The sequence below is a fragment of the Felis catus genome, chromosome B4 (genome assembly GCF_018350175.1).
Source record: "Felis catus isolate Fca126 chromosome B4, F.catus_Fca126_mat1.0, whole genome shotgun sequence".
NCBI lineage: Eukaryota > Metazoa > Chordata > Mammalia > Carnivora > Felidae > Felis > Felis catus.
This window is the reverse complement of record NC_058374.1, coordinates 13175218-13201055: the sequence shown is the minus strand read 5'-3', so window position 1 is coordinate 13201055 and position 25838 is coordinate 13175218. Positions and strand designations below refer to the sequence as shown.

The 25838-nt window shown below is 50.3% G+C and overlaps 1 protein-coding gene across 16 annotated transcripts in view; it reads left to right on the top strand.

The window, feature by feature from the left end:
* The window catches only part of FRMD4A (FERM domain containing 4A), a 659116-nt gene that overhangs the window by 491909 nt on the left and 141369 nt on the right, over positions 1 to 25838 (top strand). For all 16 annotated transcript variants that reach the window (XM_045060912.1, XM_045060911.1, XM_023256373.2 and 13 more), the window contains one exon: positions 20819 to 20913. In XM_045060912.1, coding sequence (XP_044916847.1) covers positions 20819 to 20913 — 95 coding nt within the window. The remainder of the gene's footprint in view (positions 1 to 20818; positions 20914 to 25838) is intronic.

The following is a 25838-nucleotide window of genomic DNA, read 5'->3' as shown; positions in this document are numbered from 1 at the left end:
CACATACTTAAAGTGCATAATCTGATTACTTTGACGTACATATACATTCTTGGAACCACAGCCAACAGGTATGTCTCCCTTGGGCCCACCCAACACCCACAGGCACTCAGTAGCCCTTCTTTTTTTTTTTTTTTTTAATTTTTTTTTCATGTTCATTTATTTTTGAGAGAGAGAGAGAGAACGGGAGCAGGAGAGGGGCAGAGAGAGAGGGAGACACAGAATTCGAGGCAGGCTCCAGGCTCTGAGCTGGTAGTCCAGAGCCCGACGTGGGGCTCGAACTCACCGTGAGATCATGACCCAAGCCGAAGTCGGCTGCTTAACCGCTGAACCCCCCCCACTGGGTGCCCCAGTAGCCCTTCTTGATGCAGCTGTTGGCCCCCAGCCCCCACAGTGCAGTCCCTGGATGGCTGGGCCAGTAGTCTGTCACAGGCTGCTCGTGGGCTCTTTGGAAATCACGTTAGGAATTTTTAGGGGCTCTGTGAAAGAAAGGGAAGCCTTTTTTTTTTTCATTCACACCTTTACCCCCAGACTCTGAGCCAGGGTGTTCTGGGTCATGAATGCAACACGGGGCACTGGCCTGGTCTTGAGAAGTGTGTGGGGACTCAGAGGTGAGGAGTGAACCATTGCTCACTTGGAATCTGGGTTCTAGAGCACACTCAGCACAGGGGAGGGTTTCACTTCTTCATTGGCGCTGAGCCAGGAAGACAGGCAGGAAGAGTCCTAGGATTGGGGCATTTCAGCAGGAACCAAACCTAAAATAAAGGCTGAAGGAGAGCACAGACAGTGAGGGGTGGGGGTGGGGGGTAGGGGGGTGTTGGGGGGTGGACATGAGAGCAAATGTCAGTGCAAGAATCTGAGCTGCTGTTTACTGGATCCCTCCACCTGTCCCCACTCGTGCCGTCCAGGTGTACAGACAAGAAAAAAAATAAAAATTACCAAGGTTCTGTTAGTTGGGTTTTGTTTTGAGGAGAGGGAGGGGCAGAGCGAGAGGGAGAGAATCCCAAGCAGGCCCCACATTCAGCACAGAGCCTAACGCAGGGCTCAATCCCAGAAGCCTGAGATGATGACCTGAGCAGAAATCAAGAGTTGGACGCGTGACCGACTGAGCCACCCAGGCGCCCCACCAAGGTTCTGTTACTTTTAAAATGTCGAGTTATGAAACTTTTATTCCAGACAGACCCACCTTATTCGTGCCTCTGACACACAAAGGCCGTTGTCTGAAATCCAGTCCTAAAAGGTTATGCCCCACGTTGGAGAGCTTGGACGTCCTTCTTCATGAATTGAGCGCGATGCACGAACAGTCCTTAGAGCTTTGTTCAGTTTCTGTGGTTTTGTTGACAGATGTCAGCCAAGTCATGTATATAACCTTAGCCTCATGCCATGTACCCTTTCTGTTACGGGTCCTGGCATCTCACTCTGTGCACATTCTCTAAATTTGCTCCTGTGGCTTGCCGTTCGACTGTCAGGGTTGTGATCTATTCACAGAGAAGTGGGTAAAAGTAAACTGAGAGTCAGATCTTCTGCCCAGGTCTGTGTCAATTAAAATTAAAAGACAGGGGTGCCTGGGTGGCTCAGTCTGTTAAGCGTCCAACTCTTGGTTTTGACTCAGGTCATGACCTCGTGGTTCGTGAGTTCGAGCCCCATATTGGGCACTGTGCCTGGAGCCTGCTTTGGATTCTGTGTCTCCCTCTCTCTCTGCGCCCCCCGTGCTCATGCTCTGTCTCTCTCTGTCTCAAAAATAAATATTAAAAAAAAAATTAAAATTGAAAGACAAACAGGGCCCGTGGGTGGCTCAGTTGGTTGAGTGCCCGACTTCAGCTCAGGTCATGATCTCGCAGTTCATGAGTTCAAGCCCCACCTCGAGCTCTCAGCTGTCAGCGCAGAGCCCGCTTCAGATCCTCCATCCCCCTCTCTCTCTGCCCCTCCCCCACTTGCACTCTCTCAAAAATAAATTTTTTTTTTAATTTTTTTTTCAACGTTTTTTATTTATTTTTGGGACAGAGAGAGACAGAGCATGAACGGGGGAGGGGCAGAGAGAGAGGGAGACACAGAATCGGAAACAGGCTCCAGGCTCTGAGCCATCAGCCCAGAGCCTGATGCGGGGCTCGAACTCAAGGACCGCGAGATCGTGACCTGGCTGAAGTCGGAGGCTTAACCGACTGCACCACCCAGGCGCCCCATCAAAAATAAATTTTAAAAAACACTGAAAGAGTCTGGTGTGCACAAAGAACTAGCAAGGTATGCTGCTTCGAGTGACACTAGTTCGGGCCAGGAGGAAATGGGATTTTCGTTTCCGGATTCGGTTTCAACAGCATAAAATAAGGGAATCCGTTGTTCCTAACGTATCACGGGCTACAAAGAAAGTCAGACCCTGAAGGTCAGATTCTTGGCGGGAACTAGTGTGTTTTCTGCACAACTGGACTTCCGTGTTTATTGAGAATCTGTCTTTCTTATGTTTTTACTACGCTGTGGCTGTGAAATGTTGGCGTGAAGGATGAGGCAGTAGAAAAGGAACAAATGATAGAATTCTGAATTAACGGTATGGAAAACAACCTCCAGGTGTGCCTGCCTCACCCCCCCTTCTTTAGACCTTACCACCACCACCCCCGCCCCCAGTTTTAAAACAACGCAGGTTCAATTTTCCTTCAAATATACCTGACCGCTTGTCTAATACGTACAGAGTTCCGTTGTCACTGAATGAAAAGAATTCTGGAGATTGGTTGCATGACATCGTGAATGTACCCGACACTTAAAAATGGTCAAGATGGTAGATTTTTTGGTATGTGTTACCGCAATAAAAACGGAAAGAGTTCACGGGCTTCTTGGAAAGCATTTGGGTAGTCCCAGCCTTCTCGGTGAGGGAATTCTTAGGGCGTGTGTTAATTCTCTCCGCAGAATTTGATATCACCGCCTCTTCAGGGGAAAGAAGAAAGAAAGAGGAGCTTAATACCACCTGTGAAACACGCTTTCCTAAGCACTAATAATAGGCTTAAAGAGCGACCCTGCGTCACATTCTCTGGCCCTCTTGATACTCAAAAACAGAACAGGAGGTGGTGGTTCCCCAGAGGCTCTGAGGCCCTATGGTTGGTGTTCGGACCATCTTTCCTCCAGACCTGCCCCCTGAGAGTGGCCAGATCAGCCGACTGCCCTGAGGGTGCTCCCTGGAGAAAGACCGGAGATCCACAGGAGAGCTCTGCCTCTCCTGTGGTTGAACCAACTCCCAGGAAAGCAGAGTGGCCAGGAGGAGCTTCTAGAACAGGGGAGGTCAGGAAAGTTGGGGTCAGAAGCTTCTCCCTTCTCTGCTTCCTCTGTTCATGCTTCCTCTCCCTCCAGAAAGCACAGCGGATTCTTCGTGGGTTCTGCTTAGGGCAGTGCCCTCTGGCTTTCTGGAATGTTCTACCAGCTGGAACCTCAGACCTTGGCCATGGCATACCACCCGGCCTACTGGTCGCCGAGATAGATTGCTAGGGCATTTGGGGTACCCCCCAGGGCATTAAATTACAGCTTCTCGTTGGAATGGAAGTAAAGATGTCTTAAACATTCCCCACCGACAGGAAGGCATATCATACTGTGCTTGAGACGGCTCAGCAGTCTTTCTGCCAGGTTTGAACTTGGACTCTGCCCCTTGCTGGCTCTGTGATCTGGGGTGATCCGTCTAGCCGTGGTGCCTCAGTCTCTGGGACAGTTCTGTTTTTCTTCAGTTCCTCATTATTGTAGTGATCACATCTGATCGTGTCGTGCCCCTAAACCTGTAGAATCAAATCCAAACCTGTGATAGGGCTCAGGGGTCCATTTTCTTCCCTTGTAGGCCCCTCCTGTGTGGGCCCTACACACCTATAGTACGTTATCGTTCACCCGACCAGCCTTTGTTGAATTATGTCAGGCCTGCTTCTGTGATAGCCCTAACACATTGTGTTACACATAGTGGGTGGTTCTTTGGGTTTTGCTTAATTACTTCTTCCCCACAAACAGCCCCAGAAGTGCGGAGCTCTGGCCTCATGGTTAGATGCGTGGGATCTAGACTTTGCCTGCCTGGGTTTGAAGCCCCAGGTACCACGTGATGGCCATGTGACCTTTGCTATAGGAATAACAGTAACCATAGCGCTTGTCTCTTGGGGTTGTTGAGATTAACTGCAATAATGTGTTTATCACCGAGCACTTCTGATGACTGTATTAGATGCCAGATGCCCTTCTAAAGGCTTTACCCGTTATCAGGCTCTTGACCGTCATGACAGGAGGATGAATAGTGCTGTTATTTATCAGTGAGGTTCATTGAACTTGCCCGAGGCCCCAAAGCTCCGGAATCGGGGCTCTCAATCACGCGGCCTGTGGCGGGGGCCCCACAAGCGTTGGGAGCTGGGGACCGCTTGCCTGTGAGGTCCTGTCGCAAACTGCCCAGCACACAGCAGGTGCTCCACGGACACTACCACCGCATCAGGGGAGCATATATGTGAAGGCAGCCTATAAACTGAAAGGTGTCAGAATTCGGATAACACCAGAGATCAGCTCCCGCCCCCGACTCAGTGTTTCTGCCCTGAGAATCACAATCCCAGTTGCACATAAGAATCGGCTGGTTCCTGGGCTCCTCCTAGACCCAGTCCGTCAGCCTCTCAGGTGGGGCTCAGGTGGCTCTGGCTTTTCAGGCTTCCCCGGAGGGCCTCATGTGCAGCCGGGGCTGGAAATGTCTAATTTAGAACAACATCCCAGGTGACATTTCTGCCCACACCTCCTGCTTCCTGTTCTGGAGCCTCCAGCTGTGAACAAAGCACCGGGTTCTGTGTGGGGGACAGATTTGGGGAGTACGTTGGAGAGCCCTTGAGGGCATTTTAATCAAGGAGTTTGAAAGGCCTGCCTGGGATGTATCCCCAAAGGGAGCCGTCGAAAGTGTGCAGGGAGGGAGTGCAGGGTCCCGGCTGGCCGTGCAGGCAGCCGAGTGGGAGAACTGGTTCCCCTCACCTGCGCGAGATGTAAATCAGGGCAAGGCTTGGTTTTTGCTTTTGCTCTGTTTTATGTTTCCTTCCACTCTCCGAGGAAGTGAAAGTCTTGAAGGTTATGAACCAAGAGGAGACTTCTCTCGGGCTCAGCCAGGAAAGTCCTGATAGTGGGCTTGGGGAATTCTGCGCATCCATGCAGACGCGGGGACCCTCCCGTGTACCTCAGCCCCGGTGAACACCCGTGTGTTTCCTGGGCATGACAGCTCCTCCCCAAAGGAGGCTGACCTGAGATGAGATGTTGACAGAAGTTGGGGTGTGGCAGGAGAGCCGCAGAGAGAAGTTAGCAGGCATTCTGTCACAACCACATGTCGAGGACTGACTGACCTTTGGCACATACTGTCGTCTCCAACTTTACAACATTCATAAGACCAGTGGTGTTAAACCCATTCTACCGAAAGGAAGCTGAAAGCTGAGAAATTAAGCCACTGGGCCGCGATCCCACAACAGTTCACAAGCCACGATTCCAATCCAGGTGTCTGACCCCAGTCCCCTCCTGTGTATTAACCTGGGTGATCCTGGGTCCTTAAGGTCCCGGTCGATGCCCAGGACTCCAGCTGGCAGCTCGTGGGGCCAGTGTCGTCCAGGGGAGCTTTACTGAGGGGCAGAGAAATCATGTCTGTCTAAAAACCCGGCAGAGACTGAGCACGAGGGTCTCACCTTTCTCCTGCGTTTGTGTCCAGCTGAGACATGTCATGTGGAAGATGTAGGTCTGGATTAATTTTTAAAAATCAAAAGTCATGATACCGAGGTCAAGCGTGCATGCACATGTGCGCATACGCACATGCTCGTGCTCCATACGACCCTGAACATGAACTCACGGGGTGAGACGCTCCTTCTGGCCTCTTATAAGGCGTTAGATGGAACAGCTGGGGTTGTGTTCATGCAGAGCCTCATGCTGGTCCTGCAGGGACAGGAATGGGTGAAATGCAGAAGTGGGAAGCCACCTGCGTATCCCAAACCCTCTGCGCTTCGAACCACGGGATTACATGGCCAGCAGAGTCGGGACAAGCTCCTGAAACCCTGCTCTCAACCCAGGACTCATTCGACTACAACATGACTTTAGAGAGGCTCTGGGAGGAAGATATGTTATATTTGCATTATCTTTTTTTCCACCTCCTACTGCTGCCAAGTTGAATCCTTGATTTCTTCGGTGGAGACTTTCAGGGAGGCTTTGAAAGGCAGCAGCACAGACAACAAAATCTCCTTTGTGCTGGTGACCTGGGCCGTCGTCTGACCCTTCCCTCCTAGAAGTGAAGGAAAGGGGGTCCAGGAGTGACAGCTCCCTGCCCAGAGGGCACCCTGCCTAGCAACCAGTGACACTTGTCGCTACGGGGTCACAGCCTGTGATGATTTCTCTCTCTCTGGACTGACAAGCTATTATGAACGTAAAGTGTATTGACTGTGCTCTGGGAAGGAGAATGTGAGGATGAGCTGGAGGGGCGCACGGGCAGAACCCCAGATGAGCCAGTGCTGGGCCCAGACACCAGCGACGGGAGGGGTCGGAGGGTCCCCCGCCCCACACGTGCATCATCTCACAGCAGTCTTCAAGTAAGACGTTGCAGATGGCCCTGCCAGGCCGCTGATTTACTTTGATGAAACGATTTTGACATGAAGAGACAGGCAGGTGACAAAATCAGGCTGGGATGCACGCCTTCGTCCTGGCTTTCTTCATTCCCTCTGCCAGACCTCCCCCATTTGCTGAGCTCTACTTAGAAAGGGTGCTTGGGGCTGACAGGTCCCTAAGCTGGACCTTCTCTGGAAGAGCCCTCATGAACTAGTAGAGACCCCAGCAATTGTTGGTGCCCCTGACTTTGGCATGCACTTGAGTTTGGTGGGCATTAGAACCGGGAGAAGAGATAAGCTCACCCAAGCCTCTGTGGCGATTGAGGGGGCGTTGACCTGGGAATAGAGCCCAGGGGAATGCTGGGTTTTTATCAGTCTGAAGACTTCTGTCGCTGGAACCCTGTATCCCTGCCTCACTGTTCACTCATTCATGGGTTCTTTTTTCTTTTTTAAAAAAAAAATTTTTTTAACGTTTATTTTTGAGACAGAGAGACAGAGCATGAACAGGGGAGGGGCAGAGAGAGAGGGAGACACAGAATCTGAAACAGGCTCCAGGCTCTGAGCTGTCAGCACAGAGCCTGACCCGGAGCTTGAACTCATGGACCGCGAGATCATGACCTGAGCCGAAGTCGGACGCTTAACCGATCAAGCCACCCAGGTGCCCCGATGGATTCTTGAATCCATCCATGGATGGATGACCCACATGAACTCCGTCCACTGCCCACTTGGGCCAAACGTAATAGAAATGAACATACGACACCGTTCTTGCCCCCAAGGTGTGGTCATTCTTGGAAAGAAATAGACTGTGAACAACAGTGAGAATGTCTTGGGGCAAGTGCGTCACGAGAGGCGTGTGTACCTCTGCAAGTTGCACCAGCCATGGAGATGCCAGGGCACCAGACAGGCACCAGACGGGGGGGGGTGAGCTGAAGGCAGCTGTCTGCACAGAGGTCACTGTGCAGAGTCCTGAATGAGAGGCGGTTTGGGTCGTGGAGAAAGCAGAAGAGGCATGGAGGCTGTGGGAGCAGATGTGCAGGGGTGAGCCCGGACGTAAAGAGCAGAAAGCTGCTGGGGGCAAAGAGACCCCCTTCTCCCTCCCGCTCTCCCACCTACCCTTCCGGTGGTGGGGCCTCCCCTGGGCCATCTCCTCGGGGCGTGCCTGTAGACCCGCCCAAGAGGAAGGGTGGACCCAGGCCATTCCCTGCCTCCTGGCCGACTGCCAGCCCCTCCAGTCCATCCCGCTCAGATCCAAGGGCACTTGGCTCCGTTCACCTGCTTTCACTTTCCTGAATGTGATTTTTTGAACATGATTCCTTCCTCTCGTCTTATCGGTCTGCAGGAGGCTGTTTTGCTTTGCCTGAATTGGGACTGACTTCACCGTTCTTATGTGGCTTGGCTGTAGAATCGAGACAGAATGTCCATGCCAGACTGCTCACGTCTGACATAAGCGTGGGTTTAAAACCTAATAAAATATGGCCTCCAAAATTTCTGGCCACGTTCTCTTAGGAAAATGTCTAAGACCGCTCCCCAGAATATACCATCCGGTTTTCAGAAACGGTCTTAACGTCTGCTCCAAGCAGCAAAAATGGTGCCTAGCGTCTGCGTCCTGGGCTTTGTCAGGGGCTAGCGTATGAAACATCTCACATGAGCTACGTCTCTTTCGTTCCTGGAAACTGGGTAGAAGACACGTTATCTCCTGGCCCTCACGCATGGAATCGTACGACAGGTTCCTTCTCTGATGCACCTTCCAGGAAAGGGAGTGTGCGTGCACTTAGCCTGCCCCCTCAGCCTGCTAACGAACTTGCCCTGCGTAGCCTGGTACATACAGTCTGGGACGGTGGCAGGAATTAGTTTATCTCCCGTGTCCGACCCTCCCGTGGCCTCTGTCTTACAATATGTTCTTAATCCCCCTATTTTAGGCCATTTGAAATGTTATAAGCCTCCTCCAAATCTGGAAGTGGTCGGGGGCGGGAGTGGCAAATAATAAGATAATATTTTTGATCCGAGAAGGAGGATATTACGAACGCACACTGTTTCTCTGGACCCTGCGGCACATCGTCTGTTCTCATCCGCTTAATTAGCATGACGAGGGGAGGGGGGGCGGGGCCTTTGGCATCGTTGGCCGTCCAACTTTAATGAAACCGCTCTTCGGGAATAAATATTTTTCAGCAAAGTTGATCTTCCCTCCTTCGCCTCCCGGGACACCGGTACCTGCATGCCTCCGTCTCTCCTACCCCACCCAGGGAGAGTGCCTTTCTAATCATACTGGAAATGACGTCCCCAGCAGAGCGCGGTGTATCTCCCCAGCATGTACCTGCCAGCAGTTTGCAGGAGAAACGGGGGAAGGATCCACAGGGAGGAGGCTCGGGGAACTTCCAAATTAAAATGCTGACAAACATTGGCAGGCCAGTGACATGTCTCCGGGCATCTCCCTGGAGCCGGAGCGAGGCTCCTGTCTCTTGTAGCTGGTAACCGAAGGGGCGAGAGGCAGGGACAGGTGTGAGCAGGTAAGGTCCTCCAGTGCATGGAGGCGGGGGCTGTTACTGAGCAGACCCCGGGAGCGGAGAAGGCATGCTGTTGAGGGCAAGTCTGCCCAAACAAGTTGAATTCCAAGGGAGGTCGTCTGCTTTGTGTTCTCCTCACTGCGTAGTGATGGTCCAGTCATGGCTCCTGAGATAGAGGATATGACGGCTCAATCCAGAGAGGGTTGAGATTGTGATCAGAGTGGGTCCTTGGCAAAGCAGTGAGAGGCTCCGTGATTTTTATGGGGATTCAGTTACTGATCGAAGGAGAAAAGGGGAGCCTACTTTTATCGAGCACCTTCCACGCACCAGGCACTGTATGAATGATCTGGTATTGATTCTCACAACAACTCCAAGCCTCGATATTGTTGTCCCAGGGTCTCAAAGCAACAGTAAAGGTTGAGCAGCATACACACCAGGTAGAATTGTCTTTCCGAGCCCTGTGGTCTGACTCTAAGTCCACGGCTCAGGTTTCACAAAGGAACACGTGAACCTTACACCCTCACGAACTCCCCACTCCCACCACTGTCACACTGGAAGGCAGGCCACATCGTCTGAACACCAGCCACGCTCCAGGCAGAGGACGCCTCTTCTCTGCATTACACTGGAAAGGTTAGCAGATCAATCTACCGATCCGTGCAAATGGCTCCACCTTTGCTACTGCTCTCTGCTCTGTGGCCACACGGTGCCTTCGCAAGTGACGCTCCTAAGAGCTCCTAGCTGCCGCTGACCATAAAATTGACGGAGGGAATGACTGAGGCTGGCCTGAAGCATCGTGGCCCCCATACATTCCACACAGAGCCCATTTCAAAGATGCAGTTTCAAGATGCTCTTGAACAGTGTTCTTCTCCACTCTTCCCTGAGCACCAAGCAAAGAGAATGGGTCAGCGTGCCATGCCTTGAAGACCTCCAGTTTGAATGGGTCCTGGGGCCATTTCGCCAACTGGAAAAGGAACTAATCTTCCGGTTAGATCCTGGAGAACACACTTCAGCTCCCAGTGAGTGTATGAGCAGTTCACATCTGAAATCGTGATGTATAACTCACTGGAGGACCAGACAGGGTTATAATGGGGTTGCAGAGCAGGGTTTTTTTTGTTTGTTTTTTTTTGTTTGTTTTTTTGGTTTTTTTTTTTACAGGAGCAGATTAGAAGTAGTAGACGTGATGCCTGTGGAAGGGGAAGCTTGAATCCCGGGAACCTCAGCCTCCCCATCTTTGCTAGAAATATTTCAGAATTGACTTGGCAGCCTTATCCGATGGAGCCACGTTGACTGTTGTGTGTCTGTGCTTTCGCCTCAGCGAAACAGTTATTATTTCATTAATGCAAAGAGGCTGCCGAGGAGAGCCACCCTGCAAGGGTGGCAGTGTCCTTGTGACATTGCCGTGAGCGGGCTGGCGTCTGGGGGCTACTGTGTTAATCAGCAGGCTCTCCCTAATGAACACCTGCCCGCCCGCCCAGGGTCCCAGGGGGGGCAGATCCTAAATAAAGCAGGCTCCCCAGCCGGCTGGCAAAAGCACTTTGCATTTCTGGAGGAGCAGTAATTATGTACGCCTGTCAAAGCCTTCCCATTGGGCATCATTCAAATGCACGGATGAGAAAACCTCTGCGTCCCAGGCTGATACCAACCCCAACTTTTCTGAACCTGAGATCAAGCTGTATCTTAGCAAAATGTGGGAGGAGGCATGTGGAAATAAGAGGAAGAGAACAAGGGGCTACAATAGCGTAGTAGAAAGAATAGTCTTCAGGAATTGCACAGGAACCCAAAAGGGCTGTCCCTGGGAGTCCCCGTCTCTAGGCTAAATGGCAAAGTCTGTCTGTCGGCAGGAGAGAGGACGGGGAGGAAGGGGAGGGAAGCCATTCAAGGAGCCGGTTGTGAGATTGTGACCGTAGCTGGTGTCAGGGAGTAAGTCCGTAGGAGGAAGAGGTGCACTGAAATAGGGGTGAGGAATACAGACACGACACATCTCTTCTTGGGCTTACGAGTCACGTTGCCAAAGTACGCATCGTGGCATCCTGTCGAAACCGGGCGACTCTGTCGCATCCGAGCACATGGCATCTGGCCCCACGTCACTCAGCACAGCCACACACAGTCTCTGCCCGGCGGTCCTGTGCTTGAGAGAGCTGGTGGGTGTCCTCCTGGCCTGTGGTCTGCTTCCCTGCGAGGCTGCTGTAACACTCAGCTACGGGACCCTTTAGGGTATCCCAGTCTGCCGGTGAGAAACCTTTATTAGGCACCTGCTGTTGTCAGGCACTGTGCTAGGTTGCAGGGCTGTGATATTTCCTAAAACCTGATCCCTGCCCTCCAGGAACTTACGGTCAGGCAAAATCCTATTGCATCTAGAAAAAGCAGCTTCAGTCCCCTCCTGATTGCACTGTTTACGTTACTTGCTGGATCTGTACCCAGTCTTTAAAGCCAAAGCTTTGGAGTCGCTCCCAGACTCACGCCTTTCCTATGCCCTGTTGCCCTTGGGGCGGTTATGACCTTGGGCATGCTAACACTCATAAGCCCCCCGTGTCCTCATTCAGAAACCACTGCAGGATTGTTTTGAAGATTGAATTGGACGATATAAGTGCAGCTTGCAGCCCAGAACCCAGCAGGAGGAGGCCTGCAGAAAATGATGGTGCTGACGAACAGGGTGGGGGGTGGGGAGCAGCAGGAGGGAGAGCCGGGGAGAGGCCAGGAAACCTGGACCTTAGCAGAATGTGTGCAAATGACCGCCTTCTGCCTGCCGGGACACCCCTTGTCACTTTTGTGCTTCCTGCTCCAGAACTTTGTGGCCCTTTCTCAAACAACCCGCATGGTTCCTGCTTACACAGAACCAGAGAAGGGCCCAGGGGCTGCGGTGGGTGCTCGGACCCCAGCCCTACCTGTGCTGGCAGTTAAGGGACCTCCCTCGTCCTTGTAGGTCCACACCCGCTGCGCCTTCGTTTCCTCCCCTGGAAGTTAAGTGGGTGCTTGGTCTGCCCAGCTCTTTATAGGATCGAGCATTCCAGGGTGATCTTGCTGTTCGGCTAAGATCTGCCAGTCACTAGTGTGTGTTTGCCAGTTACTTCTGCAACACCCACCCCCCCAGCTCCCTCCTGCATCAGGCATGCTCTCCCCAGGCTTCTGGTGAGGGCTGACCCATCAGTTTGTGTAAAGCACCTAGTACAGCTGTGGGACAGGGGCCACACCCGTAAACAGAAGCGCCTAATGGTGGCCGTGGCCGCTGCCGGCCATTCCTCAGCTGCAAATACAGCAGTTTGTCTCGGGTCCTCTGGCCGGATGGGGACCTCTCCACAGAGATGCTCTCTCGGGCAGGACCAACTTAACTGCGGGACCCCTGCTACCTATCCCATGGGCCTGGAAAGCCCCAGAACCCATGCTTCTTCACATCAGCCTGCAGAGAGGAGGTGGCCTCCGTTTGCCCCCGTCACAGACCCCAGGGCCATGCTCAGAGGGCAGGAAGGAAGCCGGCCTCCCCAGCTAATCAGCCGGAGCATCTAGAGGGTGGCCGGGAAGGGGAGGGCCTCCAGACCCTTGTCCCCGTGCAGAATGACCTCATTCTTTCTCTTCATCACCGGCGCCCCCTCCCCAGGAATAATGGGCAGCCGATGAGCACTGGCCCTGCTTATTACAGAGCCCCCAGGGGCAGGGGGAGGGCAAGAGACAGCCTCCCAGCTGCTGGGGAAACACAGTAACAGGCAGGGCTTCAAAGAGGCTGCAGACTCAGACGTCTGTGTTTGGAGCCGCCCTTCTGCACCCCTCCCTCCCTCTCGGTTTCCAGAGCACTTGGAAAGAAAAGGCAGAGTGACTGCGTCTCTTCCCGCACCTTCTGCCGCCTGCCCAGCCATGGCCACTGCCGGGCAGGGAATCGCTGTTTCATGGGGGCCCGGCCAGCAATGCTGCTGGCCACCCAGTGGTCCCTGTGCACACAGCACGAGAAGTGGATTGTCCTAAATGGCCTTGGGGAGGAAAGCAAGGGAGGGGTCAGTCTTGGGGCCCTACGGCCTTGGTTGCCCCCCAAGCACAGATGGGAGCCGTGTGATGTTTTCCTTCTTCTTAATGCAATTAATTCAGAAGGGGCAATTCCCTTGATTTAGGATCTATGCGATGCCCCATGACAGGCAAGGGCTTGAGGGGAGAGTCCCCTGAGTTGAAACTGTGCCATTGACTGACCCAGGCTCTGAGACAGAGGCTTCCCCAGCTGGACTTGTGGGTATGGCTTCCTTGCCTGGAAAGTCAACACTATTATGAAGAGAGAACTCAGATACTAATCAAAGATCCCTTTTACTCAAGCCTCAACCAGCTACCCGGGGTAGTTTCCTGCTGTCGGGAACTGTATGTCAGGCACTATGGGGGATACCAGATTTTTGGGGTTTCAGTCCGAGCATGTGTGTTAGTTTCTTAAGGCTGCCATCACAAACCACCCACAAACTCGGTGGCTTAAAATCGGAGAAGCAGGCATCTGGGTGGCTCGGTCGGTTGAGAGTCCAACTCCTGATTTTGCCTCAGGTCATGATCTCACTGTTCTGGAGTTCGAACCCTGTGCTGGGCTCGACAGCACAGTGCCTGCTTGGGATTCTCCCTCTCAAAATAAACGAACTCGAAAACAAATTACAGAAACACACTCTCCCTCCCTCTCTGTGTGTCCCTCCCCCACTCGTGGGCGCTCGCTCAAAATAAAGAAACTTCAGGGAAAAAATTACAGGGACATGTTCTCTTGCAGTTCTGGAAGGCAGAGCTGAAGTCAGTCTGTTGGCCAGGCTGTGCCTTCCTCCAGAGGCTTGAGGGGAAAACCTGTTCCTTGCGTCTCCAACCTGCTGGTGGTTTCCAGCCTTCCTTGACACGTGGCTTTGTCACTCCAGTCTTGCCTTCTCCACGCGACCGTCTATGGTGTGTGTGTCCCTGTGTCAAAACTCCCTCTGCCTCTGCCCTAGAAGGATCCATGTCATTCATTCAGGGTCACCTGGGTAATCCAGGATAAACTTTCCCTCTCACAAGTTACATCTTTTGGGATGTAGGGTAATACATGTTCCCAGAGATTAGGGGGCCTTCTGCGGGCCACCCTTCTGCCCGTTACAGGGTGCAACAAATCCCGTCACACAAAATCCACTGTGTTCACACGGCGTTATTGACAACAGCCAAAACATGGAGGCAGCCCAAGTGTCCATCAACACGTGAATGGATAAGCAAAACGTGGCCTCTCCGTACAGTGGAATGTTACTTCGCCTTGAGAAGGAAGGATATTCTGCCACCTGCTGTAACAGGGATGAACCTTGAGGATATTATGCTAAGAAGAAAAGCGAGGCACAAAAGGATAAATACCGTATCATCACCCCTATATGAGGAACCTAGAGCAGTCAGACGGTAGCAGTGGAAAACAGAATGGTGGTTGCAAGGGGCTAGGGGAGGAGGGGTGGGGAGTTGTTGTTTAATGGGAACAGAGTTTCTGTTTGCAAGAGGAAGATGTTGTGGAGATGGGTTGTGTAACAGTTTGCCTGATATATTGTATGTGTCCAGTATGTTCACCTACTGATTATGCTTCGCAGTATTGAACTGGATACCTACAAGTTGTGAAGATGGTGGGTTTTATGAGTATTCTCCCACAATTGGAAAGTTTTCAAATTACATTAAATTCACCGCAGCACTAGAGCCTGCATGCCGAGGGTGATTGAGGTACGCCTGGCAAATGTTACAGAAATCTGGAGGGAAAAGAGACCATTTGGCGGTGGTGTGGTCAGGGAGGGCCTCCTGGAAGAAGTGGGCCTTGAACAGGATAAATTTACATGGGGAGGGGGAGGAGAGAGGATGGTGTGGGCAAAAGTTTAGGAAGTCAAAATGAAATTGGCATTTCCCTTATACCAATACAAAAAGATTGAACAGAAGTGAGTTCTTTTATAGGGAACTGGGTAGAGTGAGTTTGCATAGATAAATTGGATCTAGAGTCAAAGGGTGGCCTGAAATACCAGGCTGGCATTCAGCAACTGACACCATTTATAAGGTTATTATAATAATTCATAGGTGAGGTAATGAGGGTCTGAAATGATAATGAACTTATAGGACACTCACTTGGTGCCAGGCACTGCCTACGTACTTTGTGTAGATCGAAGTGAATTCATTTAATCCTCAGAACAGTCCTGGGACGTGGGTACAGTCACCATCCCCATTTTGCAGCTGAGGAAACTGAGGCACAGAGAGGTTAAGTAACTTAGAAACTGACTGGATTTGAGAGATCAAGGTGGGGGTACAGAATGGCTGTAAAGCTTTGCAGAATAGGTGGATAGACCTTGAGAAGGTTGGGTGGTTTTTTTAGAGAAGAAAGAAACTACTTTTCATAATGACATCAAGGTGAATGTTTTAGGGCAGGAATCCAGTTCCTGGATCTTGCTGGTGATTTTAGAGATGAAGATACGCTCAGAGAGATTATAGTTTTGTCCGCGAGCATCTGTCTGGGATGTAGTCGCGTTGAGTTTAAAGAGACGGTATAATATGTGAGCGATGGTGAAATATTGTGGGGAAAATCGGAGAGGAGACAGGGTACCACCGATCATCCAGTTCCTCTCTCTGGGTTGTGCCAGGGTGGCTCACAGAGGTCACCTGGAAGGATCATCGTCTTGGGGACATGCCTACAGCACTTCAGAGCCCTGCATCCGCAGGAAGTGTTCTTTGATCGTGTCCCATGTTGGGAGGCGAACCAGTCATTAGGCAGGGCTCGTTCTGGAAGCCCCCGTGTGCCGGGTCTGAGCACATTTGCCACCGGAATAGTCCAGAGCCCTGCGGAACTCAGATCGGGGTGGCAGAGTGAGACCACAGTGCCAAAGAGCTACCCTGCCCTTTCCCCTGAAGAATGTGACCGAAACCCAGGCTTCTAAGCCCCAGAAAGGCCATCTTGCTAACATCATGAGCAGCTCCATCAGGCAGCACATTTTGAGAGGGACATTTACAAAGAGGTTCCATTTGTCATGCATAAGGAGGAATAACAACGTAGAAGGACAAATGAAAAAAGAACCTGAGGAAAAAATGAAAATGCAAAGGGGGAAGCTCTCGAGTGAGCATAGTTAATTACAGACTGGGAGGAAGCCAGACTTAAATGCACTGACCTCATCAGGCCAGGACACCCCAGTGACCCGGAGCGGCCGGCTTCTGACCTGACATGCGCACAGCTTGCCCGGTATGTCCTGTAGGGCTCGACTGGGCCACCGGCTGCCTTTCTGTCTTCACTCCCCGCCCGGCCCCTGCAAAGCCCCACGAATGTTTACAGCGCAAGTAACCAGCAAAGTGCAATCAGCAAGGCTTCTGTAAACATCCCTTCCAAGTACATCATGGCCCAAAGCTTTGTGCTTACCGAGCAACTTTCTCTAAACGAGTTTAAGAAATGTTCGGAACCATGTAGCACATTAATCATCATGGTGTCGAGGTGGGATATTGTCTCAGGTTGCAAGATCAGGAAATCACAGAGCTGAAGCCTTAAGTGGTTTTTAAAACCAACCATACAGAGAATTAGAGAGTAATTGATACGCTGCCTGAATCAATCAGGGTAGGCCGGGTTATGCTGGGATGACACACAGCCCCAGACGTCACAGGGGCTTAACGGTGCGGTTTGTTTCCCGCTCACACTACACATCCATCAGGCCCGTGGGGCCGGAGTCTTCCTTCTCACCGATGCGGCACCTTCCCGCGGCCGTGTCGCCGGTCACCGTGACAGCGGAGGAAGAGAGTGTGGCTTCCACAGGAGCCTCAGATTCAGTAGCTGTCACCTCCGCATCTTCTGGGATCTGTTGTCTTCCCCTTCAGTGCCTTTATTTCCCTCTTCGTAAACTGTGGCTAATAAATTTAGGCTTTTCACAGAGCATGGCACATGGGACCTCTGATAGCCTTTGTATAAAAGTACCGGGACCTCACCCTTTTCACTTTTTAAGCAAGAGATGCATACGGTTCTTTAAAAGAGGTAGTTGGAGGTGATAGAGGTTATCCTGGCGGTGCGGCTAGAGCTCAGAGCCTGGTGGTTGCCTTCAGTTTACGACTCGCCGAGAAAATTCGTTTTCTTACTGCGGACAGGGTTGTGGTTACAGGGTAAATCACAGGGCTGTGTCACCACAGAGCAGCCACAAGTCCATCACGAGGCTCCTAGAATGGCATCCATTACTCTGGTGATTTCTTCAGCACGTCAAGTCCGTTCTTAAGCTCTCAGAAACATGATGGTTCATCCTCGGGGGAAGATTCACGTTGCCCGAGTTCAAAGTACCGACGTGTAAATCCATAGTGTGAGTGTACTGGCTTCAGGTGAGTGGTATCACCCTCACCCACACAGGGCCCTCAGGGCACAGGGGCCTTTGACTTCTCACCCAAGAACTGAGTCAGCAGAGGCAAGATGGCAGAGACGTGATGCACGTGGCCCTTGAGTCTGCCCTGACTTTGTCTGGAATCCTGGCTTTGCTGGGAGACCCAAGACGGCCTGCCTGATCTCTCCAAGTCTCAGGATCTCCATTGGCAAAAGGAATGATAGACTCTTATGCTAGATGGTAAGGCGGTCATATGGGAGAGTTACTCAGCACCATATCTAGGACTCAGCATTGCCTCAGTGAATTCTTCAGAAGGAGTGGCGTTAGAAGGAGAGTTACATGGATGAGCATTTCATATGGTCAGCTAGAGTAACTCCAGGCCTCCACGTCCGCCATGTAAACGGCCTTACTTCCGGGGCCTCAATATTCAAGGCCTGTTGGCTAAGACCACGTTTCCTTCCCCCTGCATTCCCCTCCCCACACACACCTTCCACTTACCCCGCCCCTTCCATAGAACGATTACTACGCTTAATCATGTTCTAGAAAAAACTATACCAGCCCTGAGAGTAATTCTTTCGCTTCCTGGGTAAGTTTCCGTGTCTCTGATCAGTTCCGTTGAGATGTTGGCTTTAACGTGTAACTCTCAAAGGGAAGGAACTACTACTCCTGTCATTTCCAAGTTTGGGCCAGAAACCTCCCCATAACCCCCAAGAACCCACAGTAATCACCCCATATTGTAAGACCAGTGTGACCCAGCGTACTCACCTCCCCCACCTCTGTCCCACTCACAACACTTGACTTTAAGTGACTTTTGCCACTTAGAAAAAACTCGGATCCATTCTGAGTGCAAAGAGATTTCTCACCAGTCAGGATGCTTTTGCATATGTGACACGGGCTTCACAGGCATCCCGAAAGATTATCAAAAATGTTGTGAGCATTAGCAGGCGTCATAGAAATCCCGTGACGGCTTTGAAAGGAACGGCAGTCATTTGGACAGATAAAGTATGGCGCCCAGCAATTTAAAAATCTGCCGTAGTATCTTCCAAATTCAGGCATGGCCTGTGCATCACATGCTCTGCATCTGGGTGGCCGGGGACCCCCTGGTGCTGGCAACAGCCTGTACCTTCACGAGCCCTGTCATTCCCAGGCGCTTTCGTTGGTAAATTGATGGTCACCGAGGCCCACAGGCTGCCACCCTGTGAGCCCAGGAGGGAGACAGCAAAGGGAAATCATCTGCTTTGGCTCTTTGAAATGCACAGCAGCTCATACTCTGTGCCCCCGGTAAGCACTCTTTATCGGCAGGTGCCGTGTGCTACTTATTTCTCTGTGCCCTGCAGGATTGGTTAGTGCCCGGGTCATGTGAGATGGTCAGTACGTTTGCCGAATTAAAGGAAGTGTACCTGTATTAGTCACTTTGGGCTGCAGTAACAAAACACCACAGACTGGGGGAGCTTAAACAACAGAAATTTATTTTCTCACACTCTGGAGGCTGGAAGTTCGAGACCAGGGTGCCAACCTGGTTGAGTTCTCATGAGGGCTCTCTTCGTGGCTTGTAGATGGCCGCCTTGGCCGCCTAGGCTCTGTGTCCTCACGTGGTGGGGAGGGAGAGCGAGAGCAATCTCTCTGATGTCTCTTCTCATGAGGTCTCTGATCCCATTCATGACCGTCCCACCCTCATGACTTCATCTAAGCCTAGTTACCCTCCCAGAGGGGCCACCCCCAAATACCACCCCAGTGGGAATTAGAACTTCCACATATGAATTTGGTACAGTTCATAGCAACACTCAAAAAGTGAAACAAGAAGGCGCTTGGGTGGCTCAGTCGGTTTGGTGTCCAACTCTTGATTTTGGCTCAGGTCATGATCTCGCTGTTTGTGGGATTAGGGTCCATGTCAGGCTCTGTGCTGATGCAGCCTGCTTGGGATTCTGTCTGTCATTCTCTCTCTACCCCACCCTCCCCCTTCTCCCTCTCTCTTTCCAAATAAACTTTCTTTAAAAAGTGAAATAAGAGCTGAAACTGTCAGGTGACTCTTGATTGACATGTCCTTTGTGCACTCTCCTAACAGAGAAACTCAGCCGAGTAACCAGTAGAGTGGGAAATATACTCGGGAAGGTGTATCGATGGGCATAAATGCCCACACGTGTATACACACAAAGAAAAAAACACAAGGTTTTCTCTTCTGGAATCTTTGGTTTCACTCTGATTGGAGACCCGGCATGTATGGTTGGAGTGCAGTAATTGTCAGAAGGACCATGGCTTTGCAGATACCTGATCTGGAAGCTGATTTAGAAATAACTACTCCCATTAGCCACGTGTCTCCTTCAGACAGCCTTTCCTTCCTCTGCCCCCACCTCACAGCCTGGCGCTCTGAGGTCATCTCGACCACAGTTGACCAAGGGGAACGATGTATTGACCATACAGCGTCTACAGTATTTTCATGCCGAAAGTTCTGGCATGCTCTTTTGGATTGGCAGAGATGTTTATTTGTTTTTTTAAACTTGTTAAAATGTTTATTTATTTGAGAGAGAGGTACCAAGCAGGGGAAGGGGCGGGGGGGGGGGGGAGAGAGAACCCCAAGCAGGCTCCGTGCTGTCAGCGCAGAGCCAGATGCAAAGCTCGAACTCAGAAACTGTGAGGTCATGACCTGAACTGAAACCAAGAGTCGGTGCTTAATCGACTGAATCACCCAGGAGCCCCAGTTGACAGAGATGTTTAAAAAAGAGTTTATGATAAAAAACACTCTCATCTAAAGACTTCTCCTTTGGAAAGGCAGCTGGAGGGTGAGTTTGTAATTTTTCTTCAGTTCTACTCCCCAGGTTCTTTGACCTTAATTTTAACATTCCTGGAGGGAGGTACTTTTATTGTTTGGATTTAAGACTGTGGAGCATAGGGGCGCCTGGGTGGCTCAGTCGGTTGAGTGTCCGACTTCAGCTCAAGTCATGATCTCGCAGTCCATGAGTTCGAGACCCACATTGGGATCTGTGCAGACAGCTCAGAGCCTGGAGCCTGCTTTGGATTCTGGGTCTCCCTCTCTCTCTGCCCCTTCCCTGCTCATGCTCTGTCTCTGTCTCTCAAAAATGAATAAACATTAAAAAAAATTTTTTTAAATACAAAATAAATAAAATCGTGGAGCATAGAGGCGCCTGGGTGGCTCAGTCGGTTGAGCATCCAACTTCGGCTCAGGTCATGATCTCACTGTCTGTGAGTTTGAGCCCTGCATCCAGCTCTGTGCTGACAGCTTGGAGCCTGGAGCCTGCTTCAGGTTCAGTCTCCTTCTCCCTCTGCCCCTTCCCATGTTCTGTCTCTCTGTGTCTCTCTCTCTCAAAAATAAATAAAACCTTAAAAAAATCACTTGCATTGATGTCCTTGAGCTTTGAGACATTCCATTTAAAAAATTACATCAACCTGAGATTGTGTGTCTGAGGATGAGTCACCTCTACTCACTCGTCCCTTTTCCATCTCATTCTCCCTCCAGCCCAAGCTTTTGGCCAAGGAGCTCCTGGACCTCGTGGCGTCGCACTTCAACCTGAAGGAAAAGGAATACTTCGGAATAGCCTTCACAGATGAGACGTAAGTGCTACCCCGAGCCCTTGGATCCTACAGGGAAAGTCCCAGCTGTCAACAACGGAATCTGCTTGCCGGCCGCTTGGGTCCCGCGGTATGGGGTCAGTCCAAGTTCATCATCCAAATTTCAAAGACCTTGTGATCATGCCTGGAACGGCCAAAGGATATAATTAGGGTGATGCTAATATAAAATTATTAGGTAAACGAGTTCTCACAGTCAAGCAGGTTCGTGTTCAGAACTGAATTGTGTATTTTTTCTAAAGGGGATTCGAATGGGTTTGTTTCCTATTAAAGTTAAATGAAAACTTCTGGAAATTAAATATTTTCTCTCCAGTGTTAGAGTAACAATAACAGGAAATGAATTTGATGATAAATTCAAATGAAAAGTATCCGTGCAGTTTCACTGTCTCGGCTGAAGTCGAATATAAAAATCGAAAATTCGTATCATCCCTCTGGTGAGAAGTACATTTGTTTTCAGTGGTTTTCAATTTGGCTCTGTGACGTGGCATTTTGCAACACAAGTAAGAAATATCTTTACTAAAATTTCAATTTCCTTCTTAATGTAGTCTTTGCAAAAGAGAGTGCCGGCACAGATTCCTAGAGAAGATGCAAAAAAGGAAATGGTTCATGATCTTCTTCGAAGACCCTTTGTGTGCGCACACACACACACACACACACTCTCTCTCTCTCTCTCTCTCTCTCCTCTGAATATTTGGAATTACAGAGATGATTTCCTAGAATACTGGCAGATAAGGGTTAGGTGAGTCACTGGACAAGACAGTACAGGGAAGGCCAGGCCCCACCAATCCAGATGGTGCCATCAAGGCCAGACAAGTGCAGAAGCCGGGACAGGAGGCGTCCACACTGGGATGAGCATAGGTCATCGGCTGTATCTGCACCTGGGTACATTTAGCCTCAGGAGCTGGCCATCTGATTTATTACCTGAATCGGACAGCGTGAGTCAAAGGGCACATAAACTGGGACCATCTTGGACTGAACTGGAACATTTGCCTTCCACACTGGCAGCATTTCAGGCAGAGGTGTGAGCACGTTGCAGGCGTGGGGAGCAGAGCCACAGGGTCCTCAGGAAAGCCGGGCGGAGCCAGGTCAGCCTGTCTCCTGGAGCCCGTAGGGAACTGAGCAGGAAGGAAAGCCGGAGTGTTAGTCCTGGTCTAGAATGATCACTGGGCCTGGAAGTAGGACCAGTAAGCACGGCTGGGAGCTGGAGGGCTCTGGTGGGAAGGAGCCAGCCCGGTAAGAAAACAAATCCTTTAAAACAAATACACACCGAGAGCGTCCACTTTCACAAATGCAGATGTTTTCTGCCCCTTTTCCTGAGAATCACTGTGAAACCCTCTAAATTGCTTTTCATGCATTTCACTAATTAGAAGGAAACCAGAAGTTCCAATTAATCATATCCCATTGTTCACGTCGCCCAAGTATGTTTACTCTTGTTAAAACATCCGTGAACTCTCCATGAGTCCCAATTAGACTTCCCTTTTGAATAAACAAGAGTCATAGAATGAGCGTGTCGTCCCAGGCCAACGAGGAGGAAATACTCCTGTTGAATGTTGTGCATCACTGCCTGAACAGCACGGGCTGGAAGGAAGGTAGAAAGTCACCCTCCTCCCGAGAGAGAGGACAGCACGAAGCCGCGCGGTGCCGAAAGGACAGTGGGAGCCAACAGGGCAGTGCACTTGGCCCATCAAACGGCCCGTCTGTTGTGGGACTTCGCGTTCCTGGTTCTCTGGGCTGGCCAGGAAAGCGTGAGTGTGCCCCTGCGTGTGTAAGTGTGAGGCCAGGCTGGCAGAAAGCGTCCTGCTCCCCTTCAGTGATGGGATCGGAGGCAGTCCTGGGGAGGATGTGAGCCATCCTCTGGCATGGGCAGGGCAGAGCGTAGCTGTCACCATCCCCTTCACCCGAGGCCGGGTAGGAGGGCCCATCCAGCGAGTGTAGGAGTGGGAGGCAGCTGGCAGGAGCTCGGTGGGCGAGGACCGTGGCTGCCAGGTGGGCCTGACTCACTGGGAGTCGGCCAGTGCCAGGGGCCCCATGAAAATCAAGAACAGGGGCCCCCGAGGGACCGGGACAAGGAGACAGAAACAAAAGAATAGCCATGACTCAGGGCATAGTCAGCTGTGGCCTGGCAACACCTGGGGCCAACAGATGGCGGCTGATGTCCTCATTCATTATCGGAACTTTTGTCCTTTTTCCTGGTAGGAAAGAGGTCAGCTACCACCAGAACGTAGTGCCTGTGGCTGAGACCCGGCCTCGTTGGTGGTCATATGAGGTCATATGCTTCACTCTGGGCACTTCCAGACTAACACAGGCTCTTTAATAAAGTGTGTGTCTGAATTGTGGGTGTGTACTCTGATGTGGAGTGTGTGTGTGCGCACATGCGTGTGTGTGTGTGTGCGTGAGAAAGATTTATACAGGTGCACACCGTGTCTCTTATAACAAAATGAAACTGAAGTTTTATCTTTTATTACAGCCCATGGTATACTCCGTGGGTTTGCATATTTCCTAATGCAAACCCGGCAAGACTAACATTTGGAAAGTGCTTATGGGCCATAAAGTTCTGTACCCAGTGCAAGGTACCACAGGCCCTATCATGATTCTTTACGGTAGAATATACGACTTGTAGGTCATATGTTGCCCCTGAGCCCTTTAATATTAACTGCCATTGATGACATTTTGTAGGATCTGGATGGGGCTGGAGAAGAGCTACATAAAAGCAAAATGAAGACAGGAGATTGGAAGTTTCTCTAAGCTTTTCCCACCCCATAAGTTGTATCCTTTAATAAGGTGCCTAAGTCCACAGGGCACGACTTTGTGCCAACAGATATTTAATATTGTCAGCTAATCCGCACTTGTGCAGTGTTAGTACTAGCTTCGCCTTGTCCTCTTCTAATCCAACTCTAACTTTTTTATTTTGAAAGAATTAGGCTCACAAGAGTTGGCAAAGCGAGCCCAGAGTTCCCGTATACCCTTCACCCAGCTTCCCCAAATGTGAATAGCTTACCAACTGTGTTACATTTCTCAAAACGAAGAGATTACCATTGGTGCTAGTATACTATTGTTATTGGTACTAAACTATAGACTTCATTTAAATTTTACCAGTTTGCACCAATGCCCTTTTTTCTTTCTGTTCCAGGACCCAGTCGCATTTAGTCCCCTTTTATTTTATTTTACTATTTGTTTGTTTGTTTGTTTGTTTAATTTTTTTTTCAACGTTTATTTATTTTTGGGACAGAGAGAGACAGAGCATGAACGGGGGAGGGGCAGAGAGAGAGGGAGACACAGAATCGGAAACAGGCTCCAGGCTCTGAGCCATCAGCCCGGAGCCTGACGCGGGGCTCGAACTCACGGACTGCGAGATCGTGACCTGGCTGAAGTCAGACGCTTAACCGACTGCGCCACCCAGGCGCCCCTGTTTGTTTGTTTTAAGTAGGCTCCACACCTAGGATGGAGCCTAATGTGGGGCTTGAACTCACGACCCCGAGATCAAGACCTGAGATCAAGAGTCAGATGCTTAACCGACTGAGCCACCCAGGCGCGCCTCCCCCGCCCCCAACACACCTTTTATTTTTTAATGACTATTACAGAGAGTTATCCATGGTCATCTGTAAATGGCCTGAATGCTGGTGATCCAAACAATGACATTTTGGCAGCCTTTAAAACATTCTGAAACAACCTCAGAGCCCAGCCTCAGTTTGGTCTTAAAATAATTATGTTTTGCTAGAGTCACAGTTCTCAGCTTTCACTGCACACTGGCGCCTAACAGGACATTTTATAAAATCCCGGTGCCTGGCCCCCCACCCCATATTCTGATTTAATTGGTCCGGCTGTGGCCTAAGCATCAAGATCTTTCAAAGCTCTGCCATTGATTATTTAAAGTTGCCAAGTTTGAAAACCCCTGTTCTAGAAAGACAGGAAAGTTGGTGGGAATTTTCTCTGCTTCCTCCTATTATCCAAGAAGAGAAGCCGAGTTCACTCACACTTTGAATATCTGGGGCCACCTATGACCAATTATGTCATGACACACGCCAGGGACCTACACAATTACAGGCTCTCTCCGTCCCGGGGAGACTCGGGAAACCTAACGTTTAAGAATAAACTCATTCAGATGTAGTGTTTCCATGAGCACGTATGGTATAACTGAAATGTTCATTTATCAGTCATTGGCACCGTCATTTCAAGAATGTTCTTTATACATTTTATTTTTGACTTACTTCCTTGCTGTTTTAACACCCAAGTTTTGTTTGGTGTTTTGTTTTTGCTTTCAGAGCCCGTGGTTCTGGGTTACATAATTTAAATCAGTAAAGCCGTGTTTTTAGTTATCTGATCTGTTTTCCATCAGCATTTTGTTTCCTCTGTTTGGATTCCTTTTTATAGAAAAATAGTCTTGTTGAGGTGTAATTGGTATACAAAGAACTGTATATATTTCACGCGTGCAGTTCTGTGATTTTGGACATATGCCAACATCCTTTACCACCCGAGTGTTTAATTTTTTTGGTTCACTTTTACATTGTAAATTGGTGACGGAGGGTCCCATCATCAAAAGCTCCAAATAACTTTTATCCTAGGGATGCCTGGCTGGCTCGGTAGTTAGAGCCTGTGACTCATGATCTCGGGTTCGTGAGTTCAAGCCCCACAGTGAGCACAGTGCATACTTACAAAAACAATGATACTATATTTTAAAAAACAACTTGTAGCCTCTTTCACAGAAATGGTCAAGCGTACCCCAAGCTGAAGGAATGATTGTCAGAGTATATTTAAATTTTAATTTGCATCTCCTCTGATAAATATTAAGAATGGTGTGTCAGATGCAGTAAATGAGTGTTCGTGTCCTGAAAACCTTGAGGTAGTATTTAGGAAGCTGAGGGGGAAGGAAACGTGTTTTTAGTCATCATTGCACATTTTAAAAGCCAGGT